Raw genomic sequence first — 24,104 nt, 5'->3', positions numbered from 1 at the left:
AGGGCTGGCTCTGACATCCCAGGCGCGGGGGGCGGAGGCGGGTGCTGGTGCTGCCGCCGCCGGGCCCGCAGAGGGGCTTAGCGAAGGTAGGTCGGTGCGTCCCCGCCCCCTCCGCCTGCTTTCCCGGGGAGAGTGCGAGCCGCCCCCTAGAGGCGAGCCGGGCGCCGACCCGCCGGCTGCCATCGCGTACCCTGCCCCAGCGGTGGCTCTGTGCTGCTCTCGGACTTACCCCTTCTCCTGCCTCCCGCCCCAGCTGCACGCCCGCAGCCAGTGGTGTGGGCGTGGGATGGGGCAGCCTGTTTTTCACCTGGCTGGTCACTTACAATCGGCTGGGGGAAGTCCGGGAGGGAGGCAGCGAAGTGACATGTACGCTGGGCCAGCCCGGCTCCCTTTCTTCAGGCAGAACTGAGTGGGACGTGGGCTGAGAGATGCGTTTCCTGTAGGGCTATGCGTAGTCTGGAAATAAGCTGGTGTGGTCGGTTTTTTTCCCTCGAAAGAGTGCTGCGCAACGGTAGGTCAAATGCTAATTTATACAAAAAAGTTGGAAACAGTTGTAAAAGCTATTTATATTTACGTAGTGTGTGTCACTTTTGTCCATATACGTTTTAATGTATTTTAATCAATAACCCAGGGCTTCTGTTAAAATCTTGATGCATTAAACAAATTTCTGTTAGAGAATCCTAAACTATTCTGCTTTGCTTTTGTAAACCAGAGGAAGAAAAGAGCAGCATATTCTTACTGTAGGAAATTGCAAGGAGTCATAGTTTGGTTCTGCTGGGGTTAATAAGCTTGTATTTGTCTTTTCTAAACAGTCATGCTCCCTAGCACTTAATTTAAAACAGCTCGTATCAAATTTAAGGAAGGGTTAAGGAAAATCATCATGCCTGAAGTCAGGAAATGGACGTGAGTGGTTGATATGTGTCCTGGGGAGTCTGCTGTGATTTAGGGAGCTTCATTTGGTCCTGGGTACATCCACATTATAGCAGTCATTTATTTAAAAATGTCTGATTTAAAATATTTAGATTTTTGCCAGCTCTTATAAGATCTCACCAAGTTTGTACAGCACTTTTAGAGATGTAAGATGACAGATCCCTTTCCCAAAGAACTTACAGTCTATGAAACAATCCATGGACTAAGTGTGCAGAGGAGGGATGCAGCACATGATCTTCGTCTTTTGTATAAATTATCAAAGTTACGTTTTTCACCTTGTTGCACTGGTATCAATGCAGCGTCTCAAGCAAGTGAGCTGAAGTGTTCCTAATTGTTCTCTTCCTAGGACTGTGGATTTACGTTGTGATTTCCCTTTGATGTGAATGCAGCATATCTTGTCCCTCTGGGATGCCTTAGGTGATGCCCAGCTCTACTGCAATGGCAATTGGAGCTCTCTCTAGTTCTCTTCTTGTAACCTGCTGTCTCATGGTTGCTCTCTGTAGCTCCACCATACCTGTGCAAAAATTGGCCAGGGCTCCAGACAAACAGGAGATAAAAACAAGCCAGGAAAAGAGGGATCATACATCAACCCGGGACAGTCAAAGTCAGACAGGCCCAGGGAAAATGAATGAAATAGGAAGGAATGGGCGGGAAGAGGGCACCAGAGATTGGAAGAGCAAAGGAAACAGAAATTATTCAAACAAAGAATCTTGGACTAAGCAAAAACAAGTTTGGAGTAGTCAGGGATCAAGCAACAAATCTGGGAACATTCAAGCACAGGAGCAGAGGGATGCTGTTCCAGAGGAACCTGAAACAGCTGAAGAATCATCCCTCCCAGAAGCTGTGGCTAGTACTACTCCTGAGCCTCAAGAGGAATATGCTTATCCAGACTACCGTGGGAAAGGCTGTGTGGATGAGAGTGGCTTCGTTTACGCTATTGGGGAGAAGTTTACACCAGGTCCCTCTGCCTGCCCCTGCCTTTGCACTGAAGAGGGACCTCTGTGCATTCAACCAGAGTGCCCAAGAGTCCATCCACGGTGTATTCATGTAGACACCAGCCAGTGCTGCCCACAGTGCAAGGAGAGGAAGAACTACTGTGAGTTCAGAGGAAAGACCTACCAGACACTAGAAGAATTCATGGTAAGAGTTCTTTTCAAAAGTCAATTTTGAGAGTTGCTCTGTCATATGAAGTGACCTTAAGTTCTTGAAATGGTTTCTTAAAAAGGGATTTTTTTCTGTCTTAATATGCACCTGCAGCATGCATAATTTCCCCCTTAAACATGACCTTTCCAGTTCTTTGAAACCCTAATATTTTAGAATGAGGGAACTCATCTTTACTAATTCTTTTGGTATATATAGTAGTTAAAGTGAAGCCATTCAGCATTGGGGTGTGTGCCATGAGAGTTTCCACAGGATTGTCACTCCATTTTCAGTATTACATTTACAGTTCCCTTATTGTATAATGCTAACCACAAAACTTACCCTTTTGTCAAACTTATCTGCCACCTGTGGCTGGTTTTCATGATGACAGGTAATTAATGTTAGCCAGTGCCTTTTTTGTGGAAAAAGAGGAGCTAGTACTCAGCCTGCGCCCTCTCCCCAGGTAATCACATGGCTTGGGTGCTGAGATGCTGGAACTCAGTACCAGCACAAAAAAAAGGGCGCTGGAGAGAGGAATGCATATTTTAATATATCTTTGGTTTGTTTGAGGTTTTTGGTGTGTTCAGACTGGGATGTTACATAATTTTCTGTGGGAATGACGATGGACATTGGTGTATAAATCAGAGTATGGTTCAGAGGATAGATTGTGGCAATATTTAATTTTGTATCCAGTGGAGTTACTTCTGTAGTGAAGCATTTTTATTTTACATTTGTGTGTGTTAGGCTTTTCTAGAAAACTTGACAGTGGTGGAAGTTCATGATAATTGGAAATGTACCGTGTGTGTTGAAACAGTGGTGGGCATAATGTCCAATTGTACAGTTATTTGCTCTTTCTTTTCCTCTTGTAGATTTTCAGTGTAGCTGAGTTCTGTAAACAGGTACTGTTGAGAAGGCACATTTAGGAGTGTGCATCTTCTAGAGGTGGGCTTGAACCAAAACTAAAATCTGAGTACTGTGCATTTGGTAGCAGGGAATAATAGAGTTAGAAATCCAGCTTAGAGTTTTTCTCTTCATGCCTGTCTCATATATTGTGAGGAGAAAATTCATCTTTATGAAGGTCATAAATGCACTGCTATCCCTTTTCATGTCATCTGTGGTATTTATGCAATCTTTGGCTTTTTTTTAAGAAGGTGAAGAATATAGAAATACATTGAAAAATTCATAAGAATGTTTGTTTCTGTCCAGAGAATAAACTGAAACACTTTCTCCCTCCCTTGCTGGGGTGGCTATGCTCAGAAGACTAGCATTGTTCAAGATGTATGTCAGCAAACAGTGGGTCATCTTTAAAAATTTAAGAAATAATTTAAATATGTATGGTTGTGTCCTTTTTAGGGCTAGATTCTGAAATCCTTCCTTTTTCAGCAAAGTACGTTCTGAAGCAAAGTCAATTTAACATGATTTTCCTGCGTATGTTGCTTCCAGGTCTCAATAACTTAGTGTTAGAATTTTAATATGTACTTGAGTTTTCCAACCCCTCATTTAACATGAGAAACTTTCACTACTAACCACAGAGTTGCCTTAAAATGCAGTTATATTACTTTATTAAGTTTATTGTATGGTAGAAGAACAATACCTACAGGTTGATTGGTGACCAACAACAATCATGCCTGATAACTTTGGAAGTGTAAGACAGGGCAGTGCCCTTATAAGAAACATATTTCCAAAAAGGATCCAGGTTTTCAGCTTTTATTTTACGCCACTGTGACTCTGGCAGTTCTGATGAAACCTTCCCATAATACAGTGTCACTGTCCAATTATTTGTGCTCTGTTAACCAGGAATAAACAGTAAGTGTAAGGATACAAAAGTGATCATGGTGCAGAAGGAAAATAAGTAAGGCTAACAGCACTTTAATTGCAGCCTGTATGTTTTATTAGACAGACATCACATAGCAGGGCCTCAATTCCACCTATAACATCATAGGTGCAAAACAATGGGTACTGTTATTTTTCACATACCACTGCAACCAACTAAGATGACATGGAAGTAACTTACACATGCCATCAGATCACCGCTAAATGTATGCACAATCACAGATGGAAATAACTGCATCCTGTATTGGAAGCCATTTTTATAATTATATATAACTGGGGAAGGGATAGCTCAGTGGTTTGAGCACTGGGCTGTTAAACCCAGGGTTGTGTGCTCAGTCCTTGAGAGGGCTGTTTAGGGATCTGGGGCAAACAGATTTCTTTTCTTTAAAAAAAAAAAAAAAAAAAAGATGGTGTTTGGTCCTGCTGAAAAGGCAGGGCACTAGACTTGATGACTTCCCAAGGTCCCTTCCAGCTCTGAAATGGGTATCTCCATATATTAGTACATTATAGTCACAAGGTCAGGGAAGTATTTATGAACAAATAAGTCTGTTTTCTTTATGTTAACAGAAAAGTTTTGAGCATGAGCTTTTGTGAGTCTGTGCTCACAAAAGCTCATGCTCAAAACTTTTCAGTTAGTCTATAAGGTGCCACAGGACCCTTTGTTGCTGTAACAGATCCAGACTAACACAGCTACCCCTCCGATACTTTTCTTTATGTTGTTAGGCATGGGTTCCATTAATGACAATCAGAGTCACAGACTCTAATAAGTGGAAGAACCGTATTGACTCCTTGAATGGTTGCATGAAATTATATGTAGCTATAAAACTGCAGGCTCATGTATATGAGCACACAAACATGCTCTGTGTATGTGCATACATACATGGAGATTGACATCTATTTTAAAAGAAAAACAAGCCTTGGAGAGATTTTACCATTGCTGAGGAAGTGATACTGTTTCTGCAAATTTTGTCTCCCTCCACAACTACCTTTGCATGCAGACTTCATTTGTTTCTATTTGTGTGCAAGTAGAAGCATCTACTAGTATTGCAAAGGGAAAATAAATGTTTGTTCGACTTCTGAGTTTTGTTTTTTTCCAGTTTTGTTTTACAATAAAGATGTCTTCATCTACCACTTGCAATATAGCTTTTTGTGAAGTCTGTGTTGCAGTGTGATGTTTTCAGCTTAAAGAGAGAGCTTTAATGGGTTTGGAAGCAAAAGAACCTAGTCTCCCAACTGTGATTAAAATTGAATTCCTCACTGAAGGTAGAGATATCAGTGTGATTCTTTATTTGTATTTGAATTTTAAAGAAGCATTCCAGTGATAATTACTGGGCTGTGTTACTTAGAAGCAAATTGGCTACTTCGTAAATTTCACTTCAGAATTTAGGCTACTCCTATAAGTAATTACAATAATTTCTTGAGCCGTCAAAACAAATGAATAATGCTGTGTATTAAGTAAAATCCCAAAGTTGCTGCAGATTTTGTTTTGTATAGCATGACTTATGTCCTGTCAAATAATTTATGAACAAGTCACTTTAAATTCTGGAAGACAACCAATCCAGATGGATTTCAAAGCATTTGTAGTGCTTTAAGGCCACAGAGGAAAAACAAAGACCGTTGATGTATTAAAACTTGTCAGCCTAACTGTGTTCATTTTCTTTTGGGGGGTGTAACTGGAATGAATAAGTTACTAGAAATACTGACCCAAGAATGAATGGATATTGTATTATGATTTTTTTTTAATCTTAGACTATATATTATTCCTTGCATCTTTGAAAAATTTCTGGATTTTTTTTCTTGTTAAAGTTCAAATAAAGAACTCTACTGTATATAACCTAGGCCTTTATTAAGTTTGGGGGAAACATAAGAAATAAGCTTAAAACAAATTATTTGAGTATGCATGCTGGGCCAGATCCTAAGTTTCTGTTAATTGTCATAACTCAGTTGAATGTCAAATCTCTGACATCAATAGCTGAGAATCTGGGTTGCTGCCAGCAATATGCTTTTTTTTTTCTTCTTCTTCTTTTGGGAAAACCTTAGCTGATCCACCCACTTGTTGCATATTTATGTATTTGCTTTTCTGTGGTGCTTCAGATATGGTAGAAAAGCATTTATGCAGGTGTTCATAATCCTCCTTTAAATCTTAAAGATAACAACTTCTTGCAGTTTTGCATAGGTTTTATGGCTGCCTAGCAAACCAAGTCAGATTTATCTGATTCTTATTCACTTTATAGACTAACAGAAAAGTTTTGAGCATGAGCTTTCGTGAGCATAGGCTCACTTCATCTGATGAAGTGCAAGTCTGTGCTCACGAAAGCTCATGCTCAAAACTTTTCTGTTAGTCTATAAGGTGCCACAGGACCCTTCCTTGCTGTTACAGATCCAGACTAACATGGCTACCCCTCCAACACCTGATTCTTATTGTTTCTTCTATATATTTGCATACGCAGAACTACTGTTGTGATATGATTGACAGTACTTAGCACTTACTTGGTATTCTTCATTCCTAACTCTCAAATGGCTTTACAAAATAGAGGTAGAAAAATGAGCACGTAAAGGACTGTGTTGCACAACTGTTACTATGTTGGAGAGCTTTTATGATGCTGAGTAGCCCCATAAACTCTAATTGATTGTGCATGTGCTCACCAACATCAATGTCTGCACAGTGAAGTCCGAAGTGAAAAAAAGTTGTGGCTGGAAAAACAGGGTGCTTTAGCACCAGATTCTTTCTTAGGTTACATAGTATGAATGTGTGGTCAGTGCATTTCCTCCAGAACTATAACTGAAATGAAAATTTATTTCTGTACGGAATTGCTTCCTGATTATGTATGTGGAAGGTGCTTCTGATTCGCAAAATACAGTGAAGTATGTAGCATAGATCATGTTGTAGGTTGAGGAAATTGGTGGTGTATCCAGGGAAGAGCATCTCTCACAGAGGAAGAAAACAGAACAAAACAATCTCTGAGAGATGACAATTCTTATTAAAGGATCATTGTAAATACTTCTTTGCATGTAATTTATGGCAGGTTATTGCAAAGATGTTCATAAACAAATATAATGATAGATCATCAAAAAGCGTTCAGTTTCTGGATGTTGTAGTCCTCAAAAGCAGGTTATTAAGAGGCAAGTACATATTTATGAACATTTATATCTTTTTAGAGGTAGACTTTTGAAATCTGGATTGCCACTTCTCCACAATGTCAAACATTTTTAACATGGCTTCTTGTTCTGTATAGCTTTTCCTTTGTTGAAGGTAAATGGTTCTGCCATAGCTGAAATTTCAGTAAACAAGTTGCTGAATTAAAAGATGCCTAAGTTTTGTAAGGCTGAATAAATGTTCTCCCTCATACTTTTTCAGTCTTATATTTGCTATGATGAAACAGCAATCAAGGATATAAAAACTGTTTGTGCACTGCTGTATGGAGTTGTTCAAGACGGGAATGCCCATTTCTGTTGATCTTGACAAGCTGTGAGACAACAGAGCTAGATTTATCATTTACTTAAATGTGTCCATGTACTGTAAAGTCTATGGAATCGTGCCATTTTAAGCCCTTGGTGAAATTAACCCCAAGACTTGATTTCCTCGCTAAGCTTGATCTGCTGAATGAGGCCTTAAAATGAAACCATATGTTTTGTACCATAGCGTGTAAAGTGGGAGATACATCTCCAGATGAGAGAGAACTACAGAACAAGGTTTTTTTTTTTTTTTCAAACTATGTCCACACTAGACCAAGAAAGTTGACCACAGGTACGCAATTCTAGCTCCGCCAATTGCGTAGCTAAAATCAACGTATCTGCGCTCAGCTAACTTGCCTGTCTATACAGGAGAAGGTAGAAGGGAGAAACTCTCCCATCGCCCTTGCAAGGAGTGCAGGGGTCTACTGTGTCCTCTGCGAGCTCGCTTTTTTTTTTTTTTCTTTCCTGCATCCCCTGAGCCGGTCACTCTTCTGTGATACTGTATATAAGCCTTGGTAGTGACCTGCAAGTTTAAAAATACTGTGATTTCAGGTTTCATTGGATAAACCCCGTAACTTCAGATGCTCTTCCAAAGTTTGCCAAACACTTGATTCTCTTGATTGTACAAATTAGTCTGGAAATAGCCACCACCTCCTTCTGCTATAGCTAGAGTTCTGCCAAATTCAGAGCAAAGCAAACAGTGGCACAGACTATGAAATCTGGTTTCTCCTGTGTGAATTCTGGTCTTCTTTGTGTGGTTTTTAACCTTATACTGTGTAGCTGTCATGGAGGAGACCAGCTTTTCTCAAACTGAGTTGTGAGATGCAGATGCAGGGAGCGTGACATGGTAGTTTTAGGGGAGGGGGGCCTTGGTATTGCCACCCTTACTTCTTTGTTGCCTTCAGAGCTGGGCACCTGCAGAGTGATGGTTGCTCACTGAGGGCCCAGGATTGCAGGCATCAGTGCAGAATTAAAGGTGACAATATTGCACCCTGCCCTCCTTACTTCTGCACTGCTGGTGGGAAGGCTTTGCCTTCAGAGACGGTTGTCTGCCAGAAGCTGCCTTGCTGCAGCTGGCCTGCTCTGAAGGCACTGCTGCTGCCAGTAGCAGCACAGACACAAGGATCGCAGTACCATACCCCACACAATAATCTTGCAACCTCCCTGCCACATACCCGCAAGTCCCTTTTGGGTCAAGCCCCCTACAGTTACAACAATATGAAATTTCAGATTTAAATAGCTATTTTTAAAATCCTATGACTGTGAAATTCACAAAATGGATTGTGAATTCAGGAGAGCCCTAGGTGTAAGACCATAGAGCTGCATAGCATTTTGTAACAATTTTAAAGACTGAGGCCAGGCCCCAAAAGAACTTATAACAAACATGCATTATTTGGCTTTGTTGTGCAATTTTTTTCAGCTATTGTGTATTTTATAGGGAAGAGCACTGGAAAGGGTGGCCAGCTGTGGACGCTTACTTGAACAAAATTAGATTCAAGGGAGGGCAAAACAGCTAGACCTACTGGAAGAGAAGTGCTACTCAGAGCAGAGGGGACTGCATGGCAAGAGGCTCAGGCACATGTGGTTTATGCTCTGCCCCCATTTCTCTTTGCTCAAGTGTGTAGGAGGAGACAAGGGCACTGATGTAGCCATGGGTAGCGCTGTACAGAAATCTGAAGATGAAAGGGAGACAGATGCAGGAATGTGGGTGGATTCCAGTGGAAGTAGTCATGAGTGAGGAAGATCACTTTGAGCGTGATCGCTTGAATAAAAAGCAGGAAGCCAGGAAAAAAGATGTTTCTGTAGTTCACACAAAAAGAAAACTGATGCAATGAGCGTTTTGATAAGGGTGTGTTGGGAGGTCTGGCTTTTGGAGATGTTGCACTCAAGTAAGGGAGGAATCGGAGATGACCCCAAAGGCACAATCCTGCATGATCTTCTAGGGAGCACAGTCTTTCTTAAGATTTTTGGCAATTCCACTCTGAGTGGTTGACAGATCCAGTGAAAACAGCCTGTGTGACACTGAGTCTTCTGTTTTTGCTTGAATCTTGCCTTACAGCAGGCATGGAGAGAAGGAGGAAGAACCTTATCTGAGCACTTTGGAACCTCATTTATTTCTAGCCACAGGAAGTTGTTTGGGTGTGGAAGCTGTCTGGGTCTTAAATATTGGAGAGTGGGAGAACTGAAAACAGTGTTCTAACACATTTCCTTCCCTGTATTCTGCATTGTTCCCCAGTGCTATTGGAGGAACAGCAGTAGTAATCGCAACTTCATCAGAGAAGAGAAATCAGCGTTATGGAATGGCCCTTGTTCACCTGTGCTCCTCTCTGTTTTTTCTGAAGGGTACAGGTGAAACATAAGAGACATGAGGATGAGGTGCGTGCGTGCGTGCACGCGCGCAGAGGACCAGGGTGCATTCTGTTGTTTGTTTGTTTGTTTGTTTTCCGGGGGAGAGTATTTTTACATATCCAGCAAATGAGAATCATTTGCATGTCCAGTTGTTCCAACTTGGTCCTCTGCCATTCAAATCAGTGTTTTCCCTTGTTAACTTCACTAGAAGTAGGGTTAAGCTTCAGGAAAAAAAGTGCACTCTTTCTTAGGTAATCTTTTTGTTTTTCCTCCACTCTCCCACAAAGCTCCACTAAACCAATCATATTTCGAAAAAGTTAAAAGGAATAACCTTATTTTTATTCCACTCAATCTTCTTGTATATACATGTCAAATATGGGCAACTATGGAAAATACTAGTTCATTTTTATGGAAAACTTTGAGAAACACGTTAGTCTGAATTTTCTGTGGAAACTATTGGGATTTTGGTTTTCATCAGGAAAAAATAGGCAGAAAGCCATTTTTAAATCAAAATTAATTTTAATATAATGAAAAACTAGTTCTAGATAAACCTGACATCAATCCATGAAGGCAGGGGTAACATCTTCCAACTATTACCTAGTGGTCTCATACGACTTTCTTCCTCGGAACATTTTTCTGTGCTCGTTTTCGAGCATTGAATCATAACAGTACCTGGGGCTAGTCAGCCTGGTTGATGCCCTAAATTGAGACTGCAGCCCTACTTTTGTCTGAATAAATCTGGAGGACAAGGTACATTTAAAGGAGGCAGAGGAAAAGAGAGTACAGAGGCAGAGGAAGGCATTTTGGTGCCGGGAGAGGCTGTTGAATAGATGAAATAAAGATGAATGGATTTGTGTTTTCAGGTTTCCCCCTGTGAAAAATGCCGTTGTGAAGCCAATGGTGAAGTTCTCTGCACAGTATCTGCTTGTCCTCAGACTGAATGTGTGGATCCAGTGTATGAGCCAGATCAGTGCTGCCCCATCTGCAAAAATGGTAGGTAACAAGTGCAACATCCACATGGTTGGGCTTTTTTTTTCTCTGAGCAACTGGTTGCTCATATTCCTTCGAACGACATTTGATTACCCAAGTAGACATGCAGAAATAGGAGAGCTCCGTGTTGAAAGAAATGTCTTCCTTGACTGGATTTATAATGATCTGCAAAGATTTTGTTGCTCAAGAAGCATGTGTGGCATCAACATTAGACTCTGGTTGTATGTTCTCTAGTGAGTCTGACTTGTGTACCCTATCAAGTCCTAACCCCGTGCAATTGTTCCCAACAGGAATGCCCAGTAGCTGAGACAGGTTAGGCAACAGTCTAGTGCCACAGGCAATGGTGCATTGTGGTTGGGAAGCCAGCTCGTTAATCTGCAGTCCAGGGAAATGATCAGAGCTTCCACAGGTGTCAGTAGCTGGCAGATCCACTTAAACGACTGGACCAGTGGGTTGGGGGGGCAAGGTCCAGAGAGGCGGGGTTGGGCAAGACAGCAGTGCAGCAAAATAGGGTCAACAGAAGCAGGCAGGCAAGGCAGTCTGCTCAGCCGCCAGCAGGCCTGTTGTTGAGACAGCTTCTTCTTCCAGTTTGTAGCCCAGGCACCCAGTGAGAATGCTGCCTGTTCTCCTGTCAGAGTCATGGCATGTGGCTGCATTGGGACTGTTGGTCAGGCACAGCTGTTGAGCACATTGTCTAAGGATGTTGCTGTAGTGGTGTCCTGATTCCCACTTTCCATTACTGAGCAGTAGAACTTCATATTTTTTCCCCTGGAGAATTCTTTTTTCTTTTATTTCTCCTGAGGCAAATCAGATGTACCTTGATGAGCTCATTTAACTTTCATAAGTAAATGAATTAAACTTCCATGTTGAATTGAATATTCTTTGTAACTAAATTAGGTAAAGTCTTTCTACTCTCAGCAAGGCTTGCATTAGATCAAAGTGGGATCAATTTAGAAGAAGAAATTATAGGATATTTTAATTCACCATTTATAATAAAAGAAATAACTTATTAATGAAAATAACTGCAGTGTCAAATGAAATGAGAAAAAACATTTTGGGTTTGGGTTAGAGCAGGGGAAAAGGGGATTGGGTGCCTGGCTCTGGGGGGATGGGAGGGGAATTGGGTTAGAACAGGGGTCTGGGAGTGCTTCTCTTTGGGGGAGAGGGATGGCATTGAGACCTGTATTAAACAGTTGATTTTATATATCTATACGTGGCTTTTTGCACTATGTCCAGGGCTATTGGTCTCCAACTGATTGGCCACCCTGGCTTAGGTGAATAGAGCAAAAATACACCTGAACCCAGTGGTTGTGTATCTACGTGGCCAAGGGTCTGCAACTTGTGGCTCTGTAAGGACTTTTGTGGCTCCAAATGCTGTAATTGCAACATAAAAAAGAAAGCCCTCCTGATTAGTTTTGATAAACAGTGAACATCTAAAAACCCAAAAACAAACAGCACATATCTAAATTGAAAATTATATGTGACCTCGAAAGTTGGATAATTCCCCCCAGCATGCTCCAGAGAGAACGTTCAGGAGTGACATTCAGGAAGACCGTGGTACAAACACACATGTAAAGTTTGTGGCAGCCCTACGGTAAACATGTATCCCATTATAAATCTGTGTGTGTGTGTGCGCGCGCGTGCGTGCATACGCACGTGCTGTTCTTAAAATAGGGGTTACAAAAAGCATGGCTTTGCCTTACTAAGGACCATCTCACATTCACATGCATTGTAGCCCTTGAATTACTGAGGTTTCTTTTTGCGGACCATGGCTCTGCAGCTACAGTGCTATTCTCAACATAGTAGCGTGAGCAGAGCCAGCACATACATCTGCCCAACCTGGGATTCTCACTTCCCAGCTCCATGTAAATTTACTCTCTGGTTTAAAGTTTGGGTTAGAAAAGCAATAACTAGACTGAGTATTGTTATTGCCTGTTGATTAACATGTATTTTTAAGATTGTTTGGCAATTTACTACCATTTGCAGGATACCACATCAACTTCCAATGGATTTCCCATGCGTAGAGCTCTGCGTTTGTTGTGGAGGTTGCAGAAGTTCCAGAGCCCATGATTTCTGCAGGGGTCAGTGTAGCTGACACCACGGCTACCTCAGCAGCTGACTCTGGGGCCTGCTGCACTGGTTGCTGCTCAGGCAACCTTGAGCAGCTAACTCCACGTATGGCCTGACCAGCGAGTGCTGTGGCCAGCCCTCGGGGTTTGCGTGACTAGCAGGTCTCTGGGCACCAAAATTAGTTGCATCCCTGGGCAGTGGCACACACAGATGTGCCCCTCCCCCACCCCAAACACCACTTTCCTGGCATTCCCCCGTAGTGTCCTCCTTAAGATTTAGTTATGGTTCTGTTTAGTAGGTCATGGCTATGAATTTTTGTGTTTTGGCTGGGATCTTTTCATGGCTAAATATACCTGGGACTAAATTGTAGCCTTACCCATGAGGCACTAATACAGCTCTAAGCATCAGTATCGCCTACATGGTGGTTTATTTTTCTCTCAGACAAGAGGGTTGTGCAAAGTGGTGGGTATCTGCTACTGAATGCTTGACTGTGAGTATAAGTGGGGTAGGATCTGGCTCTCTGAATGGATTCCTGGAGACACTCAGGTTTCCTAGCAGGCTTAGTTTGAGGCTAGAACACCCTTGTCACGTCTGTATTGTCACAAATCTCCATACCTTCAGAGCATGTGCGGGACAGTGAACCAGGAGGAGTTTGCATGAATTATCCCTTCCTGTAAAAAGGGTGATGGGAGCCCTATGAGCCTAATCCTTGAACTCTGTAATGGTATGTGCCTTGTGTATTCTAATCACTGACACAATTTCAGACAAACAGCTGGAGCTGTTGTTTTCAGTGAGATGTCCTGACATTCACTGCAGTGATAAGTACCTGAGAATATTTTTCCTCAAGTTTCAGATGAGGAAAAATGCCATTAACAATAACAAAGACAAGACAGTCCATGATAGGCTTAGCTTTTCTGGTTCAGTGAAGAAATTCGTTAAGAGATGCATCTGTATGGAATTTTGGTTTAAAAAATATCAGGCTCCTTGCTTTCAAAGCAGGGATGTAGCTACTTGGAAGTATGGCACCTGCACAATTCAAAATTGTTTGCCTTCGCAGACAGAAAAGGAATATCAGTGAGTGGTGAATAATCTGAATGAATGTATGGGCAAAATGACCTATTCTGCCTTGTCCAGTTGCATGCAAGCCAGGTGATACAGATTCACTGTGTCTGTGCATCACAGGATTTCATGGCAAAGTTGCTCACAGAATGATTGTTGTTCTGTCTGTCACCTTGCTGACCAAGAAGACTTTGGGTGAGCACGTGGGGAGCCCATCTGTGGAACCTGTGGGGTGGAAAAACTCCAGCTGCTGTGGAGTACCCTATAGCCCAGAAGTCCCATAGGAGAGCGAACAGGCTGATTTCATGCAACCCTCCCTATAACAACTTGCGCAGTCGTTCCCTGCTCCTGAAGAGAATACATGAGGAAAATTGCTGATCTTTGGGCAAACAGCAGATTCCAAACTCAGACTTCTCTTAGTTTGTTTTTTTTCCCCCTCATTTAATAATTAACAGCAGTTCCCTAACCTTCCCTGGCCATCAAATTCAATGTCAGTGCAATAAAAAAGACAAAGGAAGGGGCCATACCCTTTGCAAATAAGACCATGTAGAGATATTGGACTAATGAGTGTGGCTCATGAGTTAGTGGAAAGCATGACAGACATGGAGATGTGAATTCACATCTGTGCTCCTGAAGCAATCTGGAATGCTGTATGTGGGACAGGGAGTTCTGCCACGCTCTAGTACCATCTTGGTTAGAGTCTTGGTTCACTATTATAAATTAAACTGTGCTCACATGCACAAGTTAAACTAGTGCATTGAACATAGTGAGAAAAGTGAATGGAAAATCTGCTAAATAGCTAAGAGTGTTCCTTTTTCTCTTGAGTCTCACACCATCAGTCTAGAAGGAACTTGGGCATTGTGATACCTCGGAACATTTGGCTGTAGGTAAATAATAATTCTCTTCCTTATGGAAGGAAAAAGGTTTTAAGGGCAGCTGCGCTCTAAAGAGCAAGTACATCATGTAAAAATGGCACTTTCTTACTCAATGCACACAGAGAGCAGAGCAGTTGAGTTCTCTCTCTCTCTCTCTCTCTCTCCTTTGTTTAGTGACCAAAATAAGTTAGGCTGCTCTTTTTATATCTATTAGCCCTACAGAGTTGATTAAAAGATGTTGGAAAAAACCACCACAACTGCAGGCGTTGTATGTTCTTTTCAGATCCTATGCTTTTCCTGTAGTGCCTGGACTCTCCAAAACAATTAAGTCTGTACAATGGTTTGCCACAAGACAGTCTGTCCTGAACTTGAGTTTTCAGATCTTTGGGAGATATGTCACGAGACTTCACATTGGCCCTTAAGATGTCTTTATAGTGCTTATACTGACCACCAATAGAGCACTTCCTGTGAGCAAGCTGGCCATAAAAGACCCATGGCCATGGAAGACCATCTTTGGTATCTGTGTATCATCCATCCTCACAACATGATCAATCCAGTGAAAGTGTTCATAAGCGCTACTTCCGTGCACATGACACCACACAGCTTCAGAACCTCCGTGTTAGAAATTTTGTCCCATCAATTCATGTGGGTAATCTTCCTGAGACAGCACATACGGAAATGATCGGGTTTCAAAACATGGTGGTGATTATATTGCCTGTGACACCAAGCTATACAGCAGGATATTCAGGACAACTGCTTCAAACTGCTACCTTTCTACGGAGTTTAATACCATGGTCATTCCATTGGCATTTAGCCAAAGCTAGCGCTGCCTTTGGAAGATTGACCATTTGAGCAGATAAATCGTGTTCCACATTTAGGCTAGAGACCTGTATGCTTCCGAGGTTAGAACTTGTCAACAGCCTTAAGGACCGTACCAGCAGCAGTGATCGGTGGAGTGCTGGGCCAGTTCCAAATGGGCTGACATATAACTTCTGTCTTTTTGAGGCTGCCTGTGAGTCCAAAGTGCTGAGCAGAAATAACAAAGTGATCAAAAAGCTCCTGTGCTTCCTTCACTGAACAAGCTAACAATGCACAGCCATCAGCAAACAGAAGGTCATGGATAGTTGTAGTAACCACTGTAGTACAAGCCTGAAGTCTCCAAGGATTGAATATACTGCTATCTGTTCGGAACGGAATATGCATGCCCGATGTGCAGTCCTTAAAAGCAACTAACAGCATCATTGAAAAGTAGATGTTGAACAAGAGAAGAGCAAGGACATATCTTTGCTTTGTACCGTTTGATATTTCAAAAGGTGTGGATGTCTCTTCATTGTTTAGAATGAAACCAAGCACGCCACCATGAAAAGACCAAACAATGTTGATAATTTTTTCAGGACAGCCAATTCACCCGAGTATTTTCAAGAGCCCATTTCTGTTGACTGTGTCAAACGCATTGGTCAAGTGGATGAAAATCACATAGCAATCCTGACGTTGCTTTCTACATTTCTGTTGGGATCCAGCTTGTGTCTGTTCAGGAAGCAGAGCATCCGTTTAGCCTTTGTATAGCCGAGACAGAGACTGTCTTTCCTACTAGGTTTAAGCATGCATTTTTTGCAAGAATGAGCCTTTCTTTCATGTTTGCATTCAGGACCAGTGTTCCCTCTAATTTCTTCCAGCCAGGGGCAGAATAAATTTTATGTACATTGAGGCATATGCAGGTGTATACTCCCAACAGAAATACATGCTGCCTATTGTGGGTGGCTGTGGGCACTCTGTGAATCAGCTATGCAGCATCTGAATCTCTCCTGGGCAGCTGCCCAAGTGCTCATCTTACAAGGAACACTGTTCAGATTTTCTTCTAGATGTGTGAAATCCTAATCGTGTACTGCTAGACACATGGCATCTGCACAGATAAAATGCCTGGCAGTGGGTTCATGTGTAGAAGTGGTAAAGTAGAGGTGACTGTTAGCCAGTGGTTGGGTGGGATACCACCTATGCCCTTGTTTTCATCCGAGTCTTCAACTGCTGGGACAGAGTCCCTTCGCAGTGGGCAGCCTGGGCAGGCTGATGGATGCCCCAGGGTCCTAACACCCGAGTCTTTAACTGCTAGGACGGAGTCCCTTCTCAGTGGGCAGCCACAAAGGCTGACGGGTGCCCCACAGGTTGTACTGAGAGCCTCCTGCACCCGTGTCTTTAACTGCTAGGACAGAGTCCCTTCGCAGCGGGAAGCCAGGAAGGCTGACAGGTGCCCCAAGAGCCTGCTCCGTGAAGGCAACACGACTCAGCGCTTGGCTCTCAATGTGCCTCACCAGTGACCAGGCTGTTACAGCTGAAAAGCAGCTGGGCTCTTTGTTTTGTGTTCGGTTTGCACAGTAACAGGAGGAGTCAGGTTACCACTTAATCAATTACTTGTTTATTTAACTAACAAGTTAAGTTCTTATGGTTACAAGGTTTATACTTTGACTACAAATAGCTAGCATACACTTTAATTCGTAGATCTGTATTTGTTAAATGCACGCAAAAGCAAAAGGTAAAATACCTAGCAGGTCTTATCCTCACCCCTGCGTTACCAGTGTGGCGTGGCCAGTGTCTTCTCTCGATCCCTTGGGAATAAGTTTTTTCCCCTTTTTTTGAGCAAATGGGCGTCCCCTGGAACCTCGGGAGGCAAAAACCTTCCTGTTCGGCAGGCAAGGTAATTGGAGCTCAAAAAGGGGTCTGCCAGACCCTCCTCTTATACCTCTCGGGTCACGTATGCGTCTTCCTTATCTAAAAGGTGCCAATTGAATTAAATCGTCCCTTGATGCTGGGTCTCACAGGGAGTTCAAGGGCTTAGTTAGCACCTGTGAGGTGGAGACAATTTAGGGTATTTTTTTCTAAATGGGCCGGAGATTCCTCCGTCTGGGACAAAGTGGGCGTATTAATCACCGTATTAATTAATACTGTCAAGGGCAGCCCGAGGCCCTGGCGGTCTGTTAGTCTGTTGTCCTTTGTTGTCTGGTTTCGGCCCATTCAGGGTCAGTCTGGCTCTTGCTCCGGAGCATCAAAGACTTGTGCTAGGAGATAAGCACATCTGCGCTCTCGGGCATTCCAAGACTGGGCTGTTCCTTTTAACCCTTTCATGCCTGAAGCACCTAAGGAAAGCAAGATGGAGTATCGCAAAGGTGGCGGGGGGGCTCTGTCTGGCTACAGTGACCCATCCAGGGCCACTGACTCCCAGAAAAAAAGAAGTCGTAGGCCATGTACTCCTGTACAGGGGTGGGGAGGTGCAAAGCCATGAGACAAAAATGCGGGGTTTGGGGTTCAGGAAGGGACTCCAGGCTGGGGCAGAGGACTGGGATGCAGGAAGGGATGAGGGCTCCATTCAGGGGTGCAGACGCTGGTGTGGGCCTGGGGATGAAAGGTTTGGGTGTAGGGAGGAGACTCAAGGCAGGAGATTGCAGTAGCAATGAAGGGTGTGGTTGTGAGTTAGGGAGCTGGGGAAGGAGCTGTGTTGAAGGCTCTGGGCAGGAGTTCAGGTGTGGGAGGGAGCTCAGGCCTGGGACAGGGGTTTGTGGTGCAGGAAAGCACTTATCTCAGGCAATTTATATTCAGTAGTGCAGCTGGACTAAGGAAAGCTCCTCCCCTGCCCTGGCATTGCACCGCTGTTCTTCCCAGAAGTAGCCACCGCCAGCATGTCCCTACGGCTCCTGGGGGAATGCAGGTGGGAAGCTCTTGCTTTTTCAGTTGAGCTGGTGTTTGGGATACAAGCTATGGGATATCAGGAGTCAGCAAATTGTGCAAAGCCAGGCCAGTTTGCTTTCTGATACTTCGAGCGAGGATTTTATTGGTGCGCATAATAGGTATGGTTGCTCATCTTGGAGGAGATTGACTGCGTGAAAAGCTTTTCAGCCCAGTGGCTATAGCTTGAAGTGATCATTGCCTGTGCTGACAGAGCTCAGGAGATTAGTCTTTCTTTCAAAATAAAAAGTGCCCTCGTTGTTTTGGGGCATGGATGAGGCGAAGATAATCAGGCAAGGCCCAATCCAAATGATCAACTACATTTTGATCTCCAGATACGTGCTGGCTATTAACATACATTGCAGAGTGTTGGAGATTGGGAGACTATTAGTGTTAGGACTGGATTGGGGATAGGGCTTGTACGCATTTGCTGTTATGAAATAGTTGTCACAGTATCCTGGAGGTCTGAATTAGGTGTGAATAGTTCCACATCAAAAAGATCTGCTCTAACGTAGGTAGTATGTGCATATTTGCTATGCAGAGAGTAACTCACAAGGCCATTATAATTGATGTTAAAGTAGCTGACAGGGAGTCAACATGGGTCTTCTGAAAGTAGGGATGTAATCTGCCATGTTTGGAAGCTAAAGACCAGAAGAAAGGAGCATTTAGCAGCTGAAACCTTCAGTAGTGATCATGGTTAAGATGACCATGCTGGCCAAGGTCAAAAAGATTTGCAGCTTTGGTTTCCTTTGCTATAGCAGGATACTTATCAGGTGTACAACAAGAAAGTATCTGCATTGTACCCCAAAGGTTAAATAAAATTGATGGTTATTATGTCAGGTTTTACTGGACTGGTTAAAGAAGCCTAGGATGCTACAGGATGCTGATAAATTAGTTTGCCTACAATGAAGTATAAAGATTGAGGCTGTGTCTACACTTGATCAAAATTTCGAAAGGGCCATGCTAATGGCCAAATCGGAGAATACTAATGAGGAACTGAAAATCAATATTCATCACCTCGTAAGTGTGCTGCCAGCCACAGCACTTCGAAAGTGTCGCGTTTCGATCACATGTGGCCCATCTACATGGGGCCCTTTTCAAAAGGATGCCACAAACATCAAAATCCCCTTATTCCTATCAGCCCCATGTAGATGAGCTACGCTCGATAGAAACATGGCACTTTAAAAGTGCCACAGCCTGCAGCATGCTAATGAGGTGCTGAATATTCATTTCAGTGCCTCATTAGTATTCTCCGATTTGGCCATTAACATGTCCCTTTTGAAATTTTGGCCAAGTGTAGACACGGCCTTATTCTTTTTCTCAGTTCATTTTTACACTGGTATAACTCCACTGATTTCAGTGGAATTACTCTTTGTTTATGGCAATATAATGGGATCAAAACTGGAAACATTTCTGGACTACAATTCATTCATTTAAAAAAAAAAAAGAATGATGTAGGGTTTTCTTTTTTTGCTAGGAAAACGTCTGTTTGTTACTGTTTTGGGGTTGGTGGGGTGATTTATATTTTTCAGTGTTGCAAAGAGAATTACCTCTGTTATTTTCACTTTTATTGTCAATACAAGTACTCCATATAATGTGACTCTCACTTGAATGGTTGCCACTGCAATTACATTAATGGAGAGTGTGTTGTTTTGTGTCAGTAAGACTTCAATTAAATCAGTACCCTAAATGGAGGCCCTGGGTGGAAAAATAAGTGGTAGGATCCAAAGACATTTCTTTCTAAGACTCCCCAGACATTTTCTTTCTTACTATAATTAAGGCAGCATTCAAAATGAAGTGCAGTTAACACCTGTCTCATTAGCCCACTGCCAACAGATAGATCTGTTGACTTGTGCAGCAGCAGCCAGCCTCCGGCAGCTGTCTTCTCTACAATGTGAGACAAGCGAGGGCATGGCATGGCAGAGCAAACTTACGTGACCTTTTCATCAAAAAGTCTATTTGGTACTTGTGCTGGTGTCCTATATTAGAGTTGCTCCTGTGCATCTCTAAATTGAGCTGGCCCCATGCAGCTGAGCATAGGGGAACCACAAATTACTTTGTGCATACCCACTTCTCCACTGTACCTGAGCAGAGCTTGCAGCAAATTATCCATCCTGCCTACAAATTAATGTCCTTCAACAGCATGCTTAAAAAAGATGTTGCTTTCTTAACTATGTGTAATAGGGCATAACTTGTCAATGTGGATGGGAACAAATCGACTTAAGAATAGTTATGTAGCTGTGGTAAACGTCCAGACCAGTGATGGTCAACCTACGTGGCCCATGAGACATGTTGTTTACCATTGCCCGAGCACAAGGTTGTGTGATGCATATGCTGATTGCACACAATCTCGGGAGGGCGTGTCTGGTCCTCCATCAGCAGTTCCCAACCTTTTCCAGACGGAGACCCATTTTGACAATTCAACAAGACCTGGTGACCCAAGGCGATTCAAAAATGGTGGGAGGGGCAGTGCCATAACTGTCTAATTTTGCACCTGAGGCAAGAATATAAAGTTGTGCCCCTCATGTTTGTATATTCATAGTAGTTAGTTCATAGAAAAAGGCAAAATTAATTAATAACAGTAATAAAATGCCACTGTTTATTATAGTTAATTGTTATGTTGTTATTGTTATAGTTGATCTGAGTTTTGCTGGGGGAAAGACCCTCATCTGCAAACCATTCCCTTTCCCACTCTCCAAACTTACACTTCACTCAGGGGCTGGGGGCAGTCACATTCAGGGGCTGGGAGGCTGGGGGTCAAACTTAGGCATTGGAGGGAGTCACACTCAGGGGCTGGGGTGTCACACTCAGGCTAGAGGGGCTGGTTGAGTCACATGGCTGTGAGGTTCACACTCGGGGGTTGGGTGAGTCACACTTGGGCTGGAGGTAGGTACAAACAAAAAAAATTAAAACTGGCAAATCAGCTATATAGAACAGAAGTGGGGGACAAAGAGGGGAAGGAAGGAGCGGGGCAAAAATTACTTACTGCAACAGTCTAAGTGGCTTGCCTGGGATGGCTACAAGTATCAAAGGTGGAGAAGCTGTGTTTATAATGTGTAATTTCTCTATCGATAGAGACGCCTGTGGATGTGGCAGTGTTAAGGAACTGCAAGTGGCTTCTTTAAGAGCCACATGCAGCTCCAAGCTGCTAGCGACCCTTAACAACTCTAATCATGACCCAGATTTGGGTCCTGACCCATAGGTTGGGAATCCCTGCTCAACATCCAATCGATGCACTGCTACAATTCAGTTGGTACAACCCACAAATTCTATGTACACAAGCACAGTTAGCAAAACTACCATATCCTGAGAGACCATCTTGGTTATGACAGTCTTGCAGCTCATGGAGGGCCATTCTTGTGGCTCGCTCATTAGTCTAGGTTGTCCCTCTCTGTTCCAGTCAGATTATTTTAAGTATCAGGACTTCAAATGATCTGCAATTTAAAATGAGCAATAACTTTGTTTTCTTTTTTCCTTTCATTTTATTTGTTCAGAGACCTTGAGAGGGGCCTTTTTATTTTGTTAAAAGGAAATTTTATAGTTGAGTGAAGATTTCAATGAGATTCTTTAGCCTGTGTTACACAGGCCTGACTATATGATCATAATTTTCCCTTCTGGTCTTGGAATTTGTACCAATTTCAAATACTAAGGGCTGTTATACAATTTGTGGGATAGGGTGAACCCTTATTTTTGGTTTACTTTAAGAACATCCAGATTAATGGGAATCAGGGGACAAATGTAATCTGAGTGCCACCTCCTTGCATATGGTACAGACCAGTATTACTTGTTCCATTTTAACTTATTTTAGCAGGTAATATACATTTAAATGTAAATGGCAGAGAATATTTGCTCTGTGTAAGAACCTCCTTGAGAACGTAACTATTCAGTCATGTAACATTGTTCTTTAATTGGCAGTGTTTCATAAAAATGTATAAAATGGGGAAACCTTTAACCAGAGAATCTTAGTATGACCATGGGAGTCAAAAATAGCATTCCTTAAAATAGGGAGCGATAGAAAAATCAGGAAATGTGATACTGGGTGGAACGCTGCAAAAATAGCATCTTGTAATGAAAACAAGTATCAAGTTTGCTACTTCTTGATTTGATCATGAGGTATTTTGTGCTGCAGTCATCTAGACTGCTTACTAAATCTGACTGACAAAGTCCATAAAACAAGACAGTGTCTATACGATAGATGTTACAGCAATACATCTAAGGAACTGAATTGTGTAGTGTAGATCCTTCCTACAGCAATTACTGGAGTTCACCCACCTTGCTCAAGAGGTGGTGGCTAGGGTCAGCAGAAGAATTCTTCCATCGACCTGGCCATATCTACACTGAAGATTGGATCAACCTAACTGTGACACAAAGGGTGTGAAATTCTTCATTGTCCTGAGCAACCTAGCTATCTTGATCTACTTTTAAAGTGTAAATCAAGCCTAATATTCTGAGTTGTACTCCAGTTCCTATTGAAATGGATAGCAGAACTGTGCAGGAGCAGGTACAGGGACTCTCATCCTAATCTAAGGAGGCTCTCCCACTTGCTCATATCGTGTCCCTTGTACTCAGGAAGTGGGGGAATTTGGTGATTGCACAAGCTACACCTACATCTTGTAATACATCAAAGCCCCTCTTTATTTTTGCTCTGCCACCCTCCCTTACGGGTTATGAGCAAAGAGCAGGCAGTGGACAAAATTCTGTGCGGATACACAGAGAGGGCCCATTGATTTCAGTGTGTTCCCCATATCTGTGTATCTGAGACCAAAAGAAGGCCTGATGGTTTCATGTTGAGCTGTATAAACAGCTATGGGGATTCTCTAAGGATACTTATTTATAATCCACGGTACATATTCACTTACAGGAAGACTTATTGGCAAAGTTCAAAGGACTCAATCATTCTGGATAAGGACCACAAAGTTTGGAAACTCGTCTGGAAATTAGACAACTTATCCACTTGCTTTGAGCTTGGATGCATTACAGGGACAACAGTTAAATTTTTTTGACGCTAGGAAGCCAAATTGTTTTCAGTGGGGGTTCTGCTGCGGATAGACCGCAGTATAGGGCCCTAAGGATATAACATCTTGTCTTTCTGTTCATGCATACAAGGACAATTGGAACAACTACAGTAGTGTTTAATATTTAAAGTGGAACTTATATAGTTGAATGGGAGGGGAATGTAAAATACCCTGTTGAAACCTAAAGTTTCCTTACAGGTTTTCCAGAACTGATGTTTCCATATTTTCTTGTTTATTTCTGTCCAGTCTGAGTCTCCCTCATCACACTATTTTCTATTTCTATTTGATGCTGCAGTGAAATAATGAGGCTTATTCTGTAATAAAACATTTCAATGGCAACTTCTTGTTACAAATGGAACCCCATAACTTAAAGACTATCATAAATGGTGGGATTAAACAAAAAAAGCTGAAATGTGAAAGACCTTATTTCAACACATCACCTAAATAGCAAGCAGCAAGAGGGATAGAGATCTTTAATACAATAAACTCTTTCATATCCGGCAGCCCTGGTACATGGAGATTGCCGGATTTTCAAATATTCTGGATAATAGAGAGCTATACCTAGCAATGCATAACACTAAAGAAAAACAAGATTAGATATTAAGAAACAAAAATGTATGCAGAGTACTTTATTTACCAACCACAGTAGTATTGTACACTGTAAACTTAT

The 24,104-nt window shown here is 42.5% G+C and overlaps 1 protein-coding gene across 1 annotated transcript in view; it reads left to right on the top strand.

The window, feature by feature from the left end:
* Positions 1 to 216: 216 nt before the first annotated feature.
* The window catches only part of VWC2 (von Willebrand factor C domain containing 2), a 98,683-nt gene continuing 74,795 nt past the window's right edge, over positions 217 to 24,104 (top strand). Inside the window, exons 1-3 of the mRNA XM_074986016.1 lie at positions 217 to 511; positions 1,277 to 2,070; positions 10,572 to 10,701. Of these exons, the coding sequence (XP_074842117.1) occupies positions 1,351 to 2,070; positions 10,572 to 10,701 (850 nt within the window). The 5' untranslated portion in view covers positions 217 to 511; positions 1,277 to 1,350. The remainder of the gene's footprint in view (positions 512 to 1,276; positions 2,071 to 10,571; positions 10,702 to 24,104) is intronic.

The sequence above is a fragment of the Carettochelys insculpta genome, chromosome 2 (genome assembly GCF_033958435.1).
Source record: "Carettochelys insculpta isolate YL-2023 chromosome 2, ASM3395843v1, whole genome shotgun sequence".
NCBI classification, from domain to species: domain Eukaryota; kingdom Metazoa; phylum Chordata; order Testudines; family Carettochelyidae; genus Carettochelys; species Carettochelys insculpta.
This window is presented reverse-complemented; position numbering and strand designations above follow the sequence as displayed.